This window comes from Argiope bruennichi, chromosome 4 (assembly GCF_947563725.1).
Source record: "Argiope bruennichi chromosome 4, qqArgBrue1.1, whole genome shotgun sequence".
NCBI classification, from domain to species: Eukaryota; Metazoa; Arthropoda; class Arachnida; order Araneae; family Araneidae; genus Argiope; species Argiope bruennichi.
The window spans coordinates 18,682,282-18,696,592 of NC_079154.1; the positions used below are offsets into that span (position 1 = coordinate 18,682,282).

At 32.5% G+C, this 14,311-nt stretch overlaps 1 protein-coding gene across 1 annotated transcript in view; it reads right to left on the reverse strand.

Moving 5' to 3' along the window:
- Nucleotides 1-14,311, reverse strand: part of LOC129965696 (guanylate cyclase 32E-like) — a 230,856-nt gene that overhangs the window by 35,383 nt on the left and 181,162 nt on the right. Inside the window, exons 9-15 of the mRNA XM_056079805.1 lie at nt 8,952-9,051; nt 8,796-8,865; nt 7,275-7,392; nt 5,646-5,816; nt 2,874-2,978; nt 1,923-1,994; nt 72-237 (exon numbers count right to left, since the gene is read on the reverse strand). Coding sequence (XP_055935780.1) covers nt 72-237; nt 1,923-1,994; nt 2,874-2,978; nt 5,646-5,816; nt 7,275-7,392; nt 8,796-8,865; nt 8,952-9,051 — 802 coding nt within the window. The remainder of the gene's footprint in view (nt 1-71; nt 238-1,922; nt 1,995-2,873; nt 2,979-5,645; nt 5,817-7,274; nt 7,393-8,795; nt 8,866-8,951; nt 9,052-14,311) is intronic.

Sequence of the window (14,311 nt, forward strand, 5' to 3'; positions counted from 1 at the left end):
AAATTATCTTGGAGCTTTAAGAAAGGGAATCAGAAGTTCATTTAGAAGAGAAAGAATTGCGTGGTTCTTACATCTGTTCCGGACGTCTTGCACGTCTGCAGGCAGGTCTTGGTTGGCGCGGAATTCGTGCAGACCGAAGTCCGTAATCTTAAGCATCCAGCGGTTGTCTACGATGCAGTTGGATGACTTCAGATTACCGTGGGAGATGATCTCACTGTCGTGAATGTAGATCATGCCCTGCAGAAAGCAAAACAGGGGATGAATTCTTGACCAATGTCTATTTAGCACTGATCATTCGAACATATTCATTGACCTTTAAATTACGACTGGAAAACATTTCAAATTAGATCGTTCATAAGTTATTTATATTACATATAAATAAAGTAACATATACTTATATCCTTTGATTATTGTGTGGTGGTAACATTATAAGCCAGTTAACAACTTCCGGAGAAGAGTGTACACTTTTGTCTAGTGGCTTTGTTACTCGGCTATGAACTATAACGTTGCGAGTTGATTGCGTGTTCAAATCACGTCCGGGTCACCAATGTGCGGATTGAGGTTCGAACTCGCAACGTTAGGGTTCATAGCCGAGTAACATAACCAATAGACAAAAGAGTACTCTCTTCTCCGGAAGTTGTTATCTGGCTTATAATGTTACCACCACAATTGTTTGGAGTTCCGGATGCTGCTTCAAACGAATAGTGGTAAATATATTCCGTTTAAAGTTATTAGGATAAGTATCCCTATGAGTACAAAAGGGCCAACAACATTTTTACAGCATTTTCATGAAATTATTCGGCACTTGAACTTTCAAAAAAGCATTGAAGAGCTATCCAACTATTGTACTATTAGAGGTCTTTACTGATTGTTTGTAGGTTTGAATTTTTTTCTGTCATTATTAATAAATATTTTCACTCGCATGGAAGGACAAAACAACATAAGGAATATCTAAAATATCCGCCATCAAACTATCAAATTAAAACTATCAACAATGTATTGAGAGATTCCCAAAGATTGGCTTAGTGAGGAACTGAAATATATTAGCGATACTGTAGCAGAAATATGGCAGACAGCAAGAAAAAAATTCTATTGACATAAAATACATTTAAAATTTTGAGTCGCTTTCAGATGCCAAGGAGGGGGTTTGTCCGAAGTGACAAAGCCCCGTCTTCTGCACCACACTACCAAGAAGGCATTTGGCCCCGACTCAGATCTGTTCCTGCATACATGATAATTTTTCGTTGGAAATAGGTTCCGAAGTCAATGCCTTAATAACAAATCTCAGTGACTCTAAGTGGAAAGTGGAAAGCATAATTAGTCTTTTAATTAAGAGAAAGTACATGCTCTACAAATTCACGAATTGCTGAATTCTGCAAATAGCTAATTATCAAATAGGTAGCCGTATTATACATTTAAAATTTTAAAGTATTGCTTTATAAAATGATATTTTATAATAAAGTTTTCAATATAGTGAAAGCAATCTACTGATTCAATGACATGCATGATTTAAATAATGCCCGTTTCATTGAAGAATTCACACTGATTAAAATATTAGAAGAATTCACACTGTTTAGAAGAATTCACACTGATTGAAGAATTCACACTGTTTAGAAGAATTCACACTGTTTAGAAGAATTCACACTGTTTAGAAGAATTCACACTGATTGAAGAATTCACACTGATTGAAGAATTCACACTGTTTAGAAGAATCCACACTGATTAAATTGCTAATCATTTGGACGGATAAAAGAGGTTTCGTATTGTTTATTTGTATCGGAAAATTAGAATTACTCTCTTTGCGTGGAAGTCACAGTACCGGTATATCTAGCAGCTTAAAAACTGAATTCTTTTTATGCACACCATTCATTTTATGTAATGAGAAGAAAAGCGCTCATCTGACGCTACTTACTATTCCTTACCTTGACAAGATCTGCGACCAGAGAAGCTATGAACATCGTATCCAGATGCAGGTCCGTATTCTTCAGTACATCCTGTAAAAGTTTGATATTCATTCAAAGAATGAAAGAATAATTTAAAATATTTACTTTGTCAAACAAGTTAGTTTTTTTTATGCTTTTTTTATTATAAAAAATACTGAAGCAATTAAATTTTATTAATTAAATAAAAAATAAATTTCTGATATGTTGTTAATGCTCTGAAACATATAAAACTTGTCATAATTAAATCAAGCTTTAATTTTATTAATTAGATAAGAAAGGAACATTTCTATATTTATTAATGAACAGAAAACAAATAAATATCGTCATAATTAATTCAAACTTTAGTTTCGTTAATTAAATAGGGAAGTAAAATTCCGATATTTTGCTAATGGGTAAAAAACATATAAATCTTGTCATAAATAAATAAACTTTTGTAAATTTAAGTAGAAATTTTCGCAATCATTTTATTGAAATATTTCGAAAATAATGTGAAATAAATCAACCCAGAAAATTATTTGCCGTTATTTTGTTTACATGATCTTAAATTTATATTTATTATTTTACTGCTTTTTGAAGTTCGAAAATCATATATTCATTTATTATACCTAGATGAACTGTAGTGATTTCCACCAATGATTTTATTAAAATGATTTACTATTATAGCAATTCAGAAAAATAGAAAAACGATATTGATGTGCTTATGCTCTATTTTTATTCTATGGAACTATCCTGGAGAAATTTATTTCTGAACATTTCGGCGTCCAGGACAATAATTTATTCTGGATTGTTGTGTACTATAATATTAACATGTCATTTCTAGGAAAGCCTTCCTAGCATGATAAAAAAGAGAAAATCGCAAGAAAAATATGAATATGTTCTAATAAAAAATGACAAAGTATGAAAGGAAGTAATAACGGATAATGGATTTACTTGCAAACTTCCTCTTGTGCTGAATAGAGTCAAGATACATATGTTGGGAGGATCCACGCAAGCGCCGATAAAGGGATTGATGTTTTCGTGCCGCATTTCTCGGATCTAAAAAAATCAAGTAAAAACATGAGATTAACATGTTAAACACCATGCCAGATACCGATGATGATACTGAAATTTCCGCCCGAACAGTTAAGGGTGATTGATAATATATTTTCAATGTATTCTCGTCAGTTACTGGTGATTGACTTTGTACTTTTTTGTTCAGGCCATATCTGTCACTATTGACTGACAATACGATTTTCGTCCAGACAGCATTAGTCATTTTTTTTTAAAATTTAGCACCACACTAATTCAGCCTATCCGATTGGGTGTCAGGCTCATGGTGGGCCAATATGGAAATCATGGGCAAATGTATTCCAAGCATCATTCAAAACAATGATGATAATATTTTAGATAAAACAAGCCAAATTATAACAGTTCATTTAATAGTAAAAAATGCAAAACTCTTGCGAACTTCCAAGAGCAAATGTATAAAATGATAAAAGAACACAGTAAGTAACTTTTAAAAGAAATATTTAAGACTAATCCATATATTTTCTTTGTAAATTTTTATGATGATAAGATTATGCACTTTAATTCATGCAGTTTTATCAGAGCTTTACATAGACATCAGGTAGTCAGCGTATCAAAGAAATCGGAAATCCTGAGATAGACAGAAAAGTTGCCACAATAGTCTTGGCGCTTAACGTGTTAAATATTTTTCTTACTAATGTTTAAATAGAATTTATATAATGCCCTGTTTCTCTACAAAAAATAAATCCATCTATTATTAATTTTTTCTTCAAAAGACGCATTTTTCAATAGATTTTTACTTATGCACAATTTACATTTATTCACATGAAAGAATCGTAATTCTTATCGATGAAGAGATAGATCTAATGCTGTGATGTTCTGAATTCGAGTGCTGATACATTTAACTGTGGTGCCATTTGTGGTGTAGCGTGTGGTCAAATATATGCTCTCAGAACCACTTTGCTCTTCTGTCAACAATACATACAATGTCTTTCATCTCGGGAAGTAATGGTTCCTGACAAAATTCGAACTTATTCGTTTTAGCATTTCCTTCTTTTATCTATTGGCTAAGGTTATCGCCATTTTCGGACGATTTTGAGACCCAACTTTCCTTTATAGAAAGTTGCAAGATTCTCACTCTGAGAGTTGTCTGCAATTCCTCTTTTATATCCGATATCTATTTTTGCATATGGTTTTATTCTGGAAGCTGGTGAGAAGGTAACTATTATTGCACAATCGAGAATCTTGAAAAATCATGCTCGGATTTGTTTTCTATTTGGTTCAATTTTCGAAGAAATTTGGTATTTAGGAACCTACAACGATTCGATTCCACCGGTTAGAGTGACTAAATATAATGCATTTTATAATAAAAAGAAAGAATTGCATATAATAAGGACATTCTTTTCATTGCTATTCATAGGCGAGAAATATATTTTATAACTCACAAATCTTATTCCATCTTATAACTTTAAACGAGCAATTCTTGCATATACATAAATTTATATCGTGTATCTCGGTAACGGCTCTAAAGATTTGGATCAATTTTATATTGAGATATTTTGCTTTTTAAGTTTATCTATATATGTATCTTTCCTGGAAAAAAAAACTTGACTTTGCGCAAAATGTGGCTATGCATAAGTTGCATAAGCGTATCAAAGAAGGAGTAGTGATTAGGGCTTCGGACTCCCATGTATTCCCTCTTATTCTATTACTCCAGGGCTTCGGACTCCCTCTTATGTTCGATTCCGAATTTGCAATTCAACTGAATTTCGGTTATAACATTAAACGAGCAAGAAGATAGGATTTTATTTACGATTTCATACAAAACAAGTAATACAAATTTTTTTAAAGTCAATTCCTACTTTCGCAAGAACTGAACTCGCATTCTTCACCGTCACGCGAAAAATACTGAAATATTTGCATTTTATCGATTAAGCAACTGCCTATTGATTTCAGTTTCCATTACAAACTGCTAAAACTCTATTTAAAGTATTAAAAATGAATTAAATTTAATAATTAATGAATTAATATTTGAAAAAATTGAATTAACATCAAGTGTCATCCACTACAAGTTAAAAAAATGTATTTGAACTTGAGAGGATGAATAAAAAATATTTTATTAACGATTGAAAATTTGAACAAGATATATAAATATATATAGGGAGAGTGTGAACTAATAGTAGGGATTGAAAAAAAATAACAATGGTAGAGTGAAGCTCGTTTTTCCAGGTACTCGTTTTAAAATGAGTGAAACTATGATATTCAAGAATATTACATTAAAAAAATGGCTGCTTTTGCATAGTTACTTCTATCCGTTAAATACTCGAGACTCAGTGGGTGAAGAGGCTGGTGTGAGTTGTGGATTTACTTCGATAAGTTTTAGGCTACAATTACCACTAGTCCTGAAACAAGCAATCAGAAGTAGGTCTCTTTAACAAATGGTAGACAATTTAATTGAAAGATTTTAGAAAAATAGACTATAACGACACAAGTGCTTTTTAATCAGAACGGATGAATGCAAAATATTTGCGACCAGAAAGAATTTTCCGATGCGAAATATTGTATATTCATGCCTGTTTTATGCATTCCTATTTCGCAGAGGTATTGTTTAGTAAAGGAAAGTCACCCCATCATTCATACGAATACCATAAAGGAGCGGGAGAAGCATAGTACTACCCAACATTCCCTTCCAATCACCTGTATCATCTCTTTCCTGAGGCTCCTGGTGAGGTCGATGCTCTTCTTGTACACGTGATAAATGAAGACGGCGTTCCCTTTGTAGAAGCCAACCCTGGACTGCGTCCGGCCTGTCACGGGATCGTCCATGAGGGATGGCACTTCGCTATCCGTCTTGCTCGTCTCCATTTCCTGAAATGGAGTGGAAGGATTTCACTTTATAGGAAAACCATTTTTTAGGTTCCTTCCCAGGTTTTACAGTTTTGTATGAAATAGAAGTGAATATTGGAAATGCAGTGAGAATGAAGAAGTTGGGAAGCAGTGTGAGCCAAAGAACAATCTATATTTAGAACATTAAGTGCTTGTGTGGGTGTGTGCTTGCGATATACAGACAAATTCATCGTAATTATAGTCGCGAAATTTGGTGATTCAATGCATCTCGGAAACCAAATTTCAATAATTTATGCAGAAATTTTTTTATTAAATGTTTTGTATTACTTTGGATAATTTTTCACATGTGGTATCGTTTAAAATGCAGAAATAAAAATAGTGGTAGAAAAATTATTTAAATCTTTATTTAATACGAATAGAGAAATAGAGATCGTAATATTCGCAAAAGTATCACGGTTAAAAACAGTGGAAATAATCTCTCGCATACACTCGAATAAAGGTCTATTCTCGTTCCACCACATATAATTGAGGGCACTGAAAAAGGGAAAGACTATCTTTCATGATATTGTGAATGATAGTAACGAAATATAAAAATATTTTGCAAGAATCCGAGTTTTACTGAATTATTTTTACTGAATCTATCGTGAGAATATGGATCTTGGACGCTTTTTTTCAGGCCGATTGACACTAAACGTCGATACAAAACTACAATTGTAGTCACAAAATAATATACAGAATTTCATTGATTAAATTCTAGCATTTATAAGTAATTGTATCTACTTGCATGTGAAAGCACAGACCTGCAGACGGTCAACCGTTAGACGGATTTAGCTGGGAAGTTGCTTTTTTTATATATATTTTAATTTCTAAACATGTGCACCAAATTCTCTTTGGGTTTCGCAGGATCGAGTTCACTTGTAGTAGAACATTTAGTCAGTCAGCCTTCTTGTAAAAGGATTTCGTTCAAAATTTGATAAAAATTTGCAGATTTGGTTAGAAATTCCTATTTTAAATTCCATCCGCATAGTTCAAAGCTTTTTTTGAGTTATCGTGCTCATAGACAGACAGACATAATGCCAAAAATGTGTCTTTTCGAGCCAAGAGAGTCTGAAACGTAAAGATTCGTGTATTCGAATTTTTCGATGATTACAATGGTTCCTCCATACTTATGATGTACTATTATATACAGAAGATATACTTATTACACAATACTTCCATAAGCTAACAATAATAAATAATTAAAATAAAAAAATATTTTAATAGATTATAAAAATGCGTATAAAAACTAATTGTTTTATTATTTTTTCATCCATGCTGCTCATTCATTTCAGAACTTATAGAATGAATCTAATATTTTAGATATAGAAATAAAATTAGATGCAATGTCTACATTGAATTTTTAAATGGAAACCCTGCCTCACTGGTTATTAATAAATTCCCAGTGATTACATATTTTGATTATTTCTTAAAGTCACTTACATAGAGATTGTTCCTGAACTTTTGAAACGCACCATCGTGATCTGACCTGAGAAGTACGAGGTCTTTCATTTCAACTTTCCACAGAAGACCAGCTAACTTCTGCTCATATCGATAATGGCTGAAAATATAATTTCGAATCAAATTATTGCATACTTCACAATATTATATCTTTCTTTAACCATAAATGTTAGCATCATTAAACTTTTCAAATATAAGGAATTTTCAAATTTTTTAAGCTTTTTTATTTGATTATGTTTACCTTGTTTTATGCGGAATCTTTGACATCATTTTCACTATTATATTATTATTATTATTATTTTCATTTCACTATTATCATTTTCACTATTATTATTATTTTCACTACTATCATCGTTACAGTCCCTTTCAGACTACGTGTTCTATGACGTAAATCATTTGTTTAGGGTTTATTACCATTTTATAAATTTTTTTGTATATTTTTAAAGCTGACTTGTATATTTTATTTTCTACGAGAAAAATTCACCACATCATATGTATATACATATAGTTTCTCTATTAAAGCTATATATATAAAACGGTAACGTAAGCGGGAGGACACAAATCACTCTTAGGTACTTTTTGGTTAGCTGGCGTAAGTGAAGAATCTCCAAATAATTTAGACTTAAAACTACTTCGCCAAAAGCAGTTGTAGCATTAGGTTTGTATACAAGTTGACGCGAGCCTTGGCGACGTGTTTTGGCACAGATCTAAATTATTTGACAATCTTTCGCTTGCGTCTGGCTAACCAAAAAGTACCAGCTTTTATTACATATTGTCGAATTGTTGAATGGCAACAGTCAAATGTAAATGAACCTTCGTATGAATTTCAGAGTGTTTCAATGAATGTTTTTACAGCTTCACTGAATTCATAGTTTCTCCCAGCTAATTAATGGTGTTTCAAAATATTATTAGAAATTTTCTGGTGATGACTTGCCGTGTCACCAAAGAGTACATTCAATCAAAAGAACGATGATATGGAAGAAATCAAAAAATAGGTTACAAGCCCAAAGTTTTAATCGAGCGCCAAAAAAAAAAAAAAGCGCCAAGTGGCCAAATAGGGATTAATAATGACTTACCGACAAAAACTGATGCCCATATCTTACAAAACAATTATGGTACAAAAATAATCTTTGTATTATATCTTTTAATGATATCTATTTCATTTCTGTAGAATTTTTCCTTACATTTTAGTAATATTTTAAATTGAGTTTGATATGGAACAATGTTTTAATTCCTTAATTCTTCTGTAGGATTTCCACCTCCGCTTTTATTTCGTAATATATACATATTTTAATTTGTAGTAAGCTGATTCAATTGAATTCATGTTTTACAGTCATACCAAATAACAAAGAAAAAAGCCTTTTTAATGCATTCCATAAATCATTTAACAACTTAAAAGGTCAATAATCTGGGCGAACAAACTGGTCGCCAAAGGCGGCTTATTAACTTTAAATATCAATCTAAATAGGGTCGATAGAACAATAAAAACAAATCATTTATTACCGAAACGTGAACATTGCAGCACCAACACTGATAGCAAAGCACACTATGTAAATTGATATCATTTTCCATTCTAAAAAAGAAAATAGGAATTAAGCTTCTAAAATGAGACAAAACAGCACTATTCACCACACATTGTTTCGCACGCGTGTTACATACCCGGTTTCGTCTCGCACTTTTCTCCCGTGAAGCCACATTGTGGCTCGCTTTTCGGAGGTGTTCCTGAAATCCAGTTGATGGGACGCTCCTTTTTCACTAACTAAAAATAGTAAAGATAAGTAAACATCAAAAATTAGATATTTTTCCACATATGTCACAATATGCCAAGCAATAGATTAATTTTTGCCAGCACTACACGATACGTTGATCCATGATTCAAACGTTTGGACCCAACGTTTCAATCGAATGATTCGCAAGTTGCAGAGGTTATAATGTGGTGAATGTTTGATGCAATTGGATTTGATTCAACGTTTGACGGTTTGAGAGGGTCATTTGATGGCGCAAGAAGTTCACATATGTCCACTGCAGAGATAGTATTGTTACAAATCTGTAATACTGCTTCCTAGCACGATTAGTTCTATCACCGGAAAGACCGATTTACAATCATCTGTACTGGATGCTGTTCGGGTGCCGAGCCAGTAATCCCAGAGCTTGGCAACCATTTGGCGACGAAATAGATACTGCTGGAAACTTCGAGCATTTTAACGATCCATCCAATAGGAACTAAGATGCGCTCAGAACCTTCTCTTTCCGCTTCCCGGGAACTATAAAAGGCTGGCAGTCTCAAGCTGCAAGGAGTCGTGAATTAAATCGTAATAGGAGTCGTAGACAAGTAACGAGTCTTCGAGAGGATAGCGATGCAACGGCGGAGTGCCAGCGTCTGTGGAGCCCAAGCTATTGCTGAACTGAGCTGTGTGCCGAGTCCTGTGACGTTTATTATGGAAAGCAGCATCAAGTTGTGTGTGGAGTAGCCAGTCGTGTGGTAGTGAGTTGACAGTTGGACACAGTTAAAGCGAGGAGACAGTGGAGAAGTTCAGCCGTTTGGAGAGACCGTAGATCGAAGCTCCGAGGATTCCCTCTCCTGCTGAATTCTGTGGGTACTGTTTGTTGTAGTGTGCTGTCCCGTGTTCGTCTCGGCTGTAAATATTTGTCGTTTTTGTGTAGTGTCTCAGTGTTAAATTCAGTAATAAAAGTACAAAACTGCGCACATTGGTGGAAGAATAATGATTTCGGGATTAAAAGAAAACAATTCGTGATGCTATCGAATCGAATCCTAGTCATTGAATTCCATTTCACGTTAATATATGAAATTCTCTCACATTCTTCTTATAAAATAAACATTTAAATTGTCTCATATTTCCGGCAGGAGAGTTTAGTCAGTTCAGAAAGCAGTGCGCTAAGAGATATCTAACAAGAGACTGCAAATTAAAAAAAAATCCTTACGTCGCCCAAGATTTTTAATTTCAAATCTAGATACGAAATTTGTTACATTTCAAAAATATTAAAATGTAATATAAATTTCATGTGGTTTTTGGCAATAGAAAATTATGTGAATGTTGAAGTGATCATTCAGCAGATAAATGTATCAAAATTCCATGTACTTACTTCTATCACCGTCCAGCAAGTTTTATAATTCTTGCCTAAAAAATGAATATCATTTAAGATACGTATTAAATGATCTACTAACTTCATCATTTTTAGAACAATAATACTTTCTTAAAATTAATACTGCCTCCTAAAAAGTTTCATTTAAATTACATTTTAGAAAGTTACTTTTTCGAAGAATGATATGCGACAAAAGATATTAATATCCAATAAATCAAATGTATTTCTGTCCGAATAGCAAGAATTGAGGCTAAAACTCATCCAATGAAATAAAGTAAAAAAAAAAAAAAATGAGAACTAAGATGGTGTTCGGATATGAGCAAGGGAAAAAAATTCGGCATTAGTTCGTTAGTTCGACTCGCACCAAATACAGGCTGGTATGACAGCAGTTCTAATGTCTCTAAATTCAAAATGAGGAAGAGTTGCTTTTGGTTTCTTTATTAATCATTCAATTACTAAAAAAAACAGTATCACAATTTTTTTCACATTAATGTGTATCCGTAAGTTTTTTAATAGAGTTTCCCTTGTAACCATTAATCAAACTATTTTTTGTTAGATATTTTTTAGTGCATCTTCATCTATGTTATAATCACAGAATTCATGTGTTTTTTTAACCTTCCGCATCATAATAACCTTCCGCATATTATTACTCCAAATAACTTTTTTATCCTGTTTCAAAGTAGAAACCCGTGTAATAGGTTTCATATTTCTATAATTTTTTATATGATTGTAAATTCTGTACATACTTATTTCTGTTCGATCTTTTGTAAACGTCCTGCTCTTTAATAAAACTCCCGTGACTTGCATATCAAACTGTTCAGTGACCAGAATGATTACGGATACGGGGGTATGAGACCGCGTTCTGTTCTGCATGAGCAGAGGATTTTATGGACTTCTCTCTGATAATCCCGACTTGCGTTTCTTTACCTTTTCTGTTTCCTTTTCACATTTTAATTGCCTTTTTTCCCATTTTCTCTGACTTCCAAACTTTCAGAATGGGAAAACCAGCTAAGATCATTGGAATTTTTAACCCTTTAAAGGGCCATTGTTTTTCCAGTAATATTATGTTAAAATATTTTTAGTCTTGAAATTAGAATAAGAAAAGGGATTCATTTAGCTTATTAGATAAATTTAATTTGATTAATTCATTAATTTCGTTAATTAATAATTAAGTGACAAACCAAGGCACATCAGTTTGTGTGAGATAAAGAACTGAAGTATCTAAGTTTCTGTCTTTCCAAAAAAATGTGTCAGAACTTATGCCAACCTACATAATTTCATACAAAGATTGATAAATTTGGTGGGAAGCATACTTCCCACGGCCTTAGAAAGGGTTAAAATGGAAAATTAAAAAAAATATGTTATGTAAAAAACATAAATATTACTTTAAAAATAACTTCAGGGGAGGTGGGGTGCTACAGCTTTACTACGCCAGTAGATAATCCGTCATTGATTTCAGGACAAGCTCATAATATTATAGTGAGTCTACCACAGGGTAATCAGCACAACATTTCAATTCCAATAATTCCGTAATTTCTCTATTTATAATATTCAATTTTTAAAATCTTTTTAAAATAATTCTACCGAAAAATTTTGAATAAAACGTCTTAACATCCGACTCTCATAAGAACGTTCTCCACAGTTAGGAACTTGTAAGCTTGTAAAAAAACAAACATAATCAACTACAAAATATGGGCATGATTTTATCGCTAATTTTTCATATTATTCAATTAAGAACATCATTTATGAATCGAAAATAATTTCGATTAAGTGTTATGCACTCAAATTTTCTAGATTGACATCCATAAAAAAGGTTCTTAAAATTTTTTAAATTAACTTTACTGTTGTTTGTTTATGATTGCCATCGTGTCTTTTGGGTATCGTCATTTCGATGTTTTATGGTGATAACTTTGGAGCATAAAAACTGATGGAAACGTCTCTTTGGTCGTCATAAAAATTGGCATATCTAATGTTGACATTCATATTAAGGGCTTTAACATAAGTGGGTTTCCAGGATCATTTTTACATAAGTAACTGCACTTAATATAATGTTTTCTGGGGTGGAGCGCTAACAAGTAGATACTGTTTATAACTAAAAATAAAATTTATAGTTAAATGCAGATAAAATTTATAGTTAAAAATGCCACTAATAATATTCAATAGCGTGAGTTAGAAAATAAATAAAATAATTAAGCGTATATACAATATTTTATTGAGCTAGAGTGACAGCGTATATATCATTTTTGTGTCTGAGTCGTTTCTGCTTTCACTTATATGAAGGATTATAATCATTAAAAATAAATAAAGAAAGAAAGAAAACTCGAGATTTCAACGAATCTTCCCGTACCACACACTTCTGAGTCCGTGAAGCAGATTTTTAGCATTATATCTGCCTATCTTTGAACATGATAACTCAATAATATAAGGAACAAGAGCAATGAAATTAGGTATATGGACTTAAAACCAAATTTTTTAGATTTATATTAGATTTTGAAAGAAATCCATTTACAGGTAGTCTGCCTATCTAACTTTTCAAATACAAGTGAAATCCTTTATTACAAAAGGCAGGCAAGTAAAATTTGGCATAGAGGTTTAGCATTCTAAAATACACATTCCTTTCAAATTCTGAATTAAATCTGTCAAACGATTAATCGTTTGTCGGCTTGTACTTTCGCACATACAGTGGCTCCCAAAATTGAGCATACACTATACTCTTTTTTCTTTAATTTTATTCTTTTTGATCTTAACATTCCTATTTATGGCTAATATTTATAAGAACGACAAAATATGCATTAACAAAAGTATTAGGCTAAGAAACAAAACGGAGGAATCAATAATATTTTTATTACAGTCATTTTTATGTCAAAGTTGCAAATTCCAAAGTCACAAAATTGAGTATACACCTTATAAAATATGCGACTTGACAACCATTATTTATTTCCAAATGAATAAGTAAAACAGTTTTGTTACTTTAATTAGCAATCATTGATTTCCAAGCGAAAACAAACGTCTTGGTCATCATAATGAGCTCCAGAAATGAAAGAAATGTTGAAATTCGGAAACTTGTTATTCGATTTTCTGAAGATGGTAAATCAATACGAGAAATTGCAAGGGAAATTCAACGCAGTTCAGGATGCATTCAAAAATTATCCAGAAGTATAAAATGTATGGGCAAATTGCTAATAAACTTGGAAGAGGAAGAAAATAAATCCTCAGTGCCACGGCCAAGAGCAGAGTTATTCGAGAGGTAGCAAACAATCCTAAGGTGAGTGCTACAAAAATTGATACATCTACTTCGAGAACAAGTGGAATGTATGTTTCTGCAGAAATAATTCGAAGAGTAATCCGAAAAGCAAATTATAATGGTCGCGTAGCCATAACAAAACCATTCATTTCAAAAGTAAATCGAGAGAAAAGAATTTCATTTGCTAAAAGTCATATTTCAAAGCCTCCTGACTTCTGGAATCAAGTAATATTCAGTGACGAAAGTAAGTTCAATGTTTTTGGTAGTGATGGTCGATGTTATGTTTGGAGAAAGCCCAATTCTGAACTTCTTCCTAAAAATACCAATCAGCAAAAGGAGTGAGAAATTTATTTTTCATTGATGGAATCATGGACAAAATTAAATATTTGGATATGCTGAAGAACAGTTTAAAACAAAGTGCCCAGAATTTCGGTTTAGGGTCAAGTTTTCTGTTTCAACAAAATAATGACCCGAAACATACAGTTAAAATAATTAAGTTATGGTTGTTGTATAATTGTAAAATGCAATTACACACCCCTCCTCAATCTCCAGATCTCAATGTGACTGAAAATTTGTGGGCACAATTAGGAAAATCAATTCAAAAACTCAATATTAGGTGCAAGGAACACTTGAAAAGAGTATTACAAGAAGAATGGTCGAAAATATCCGG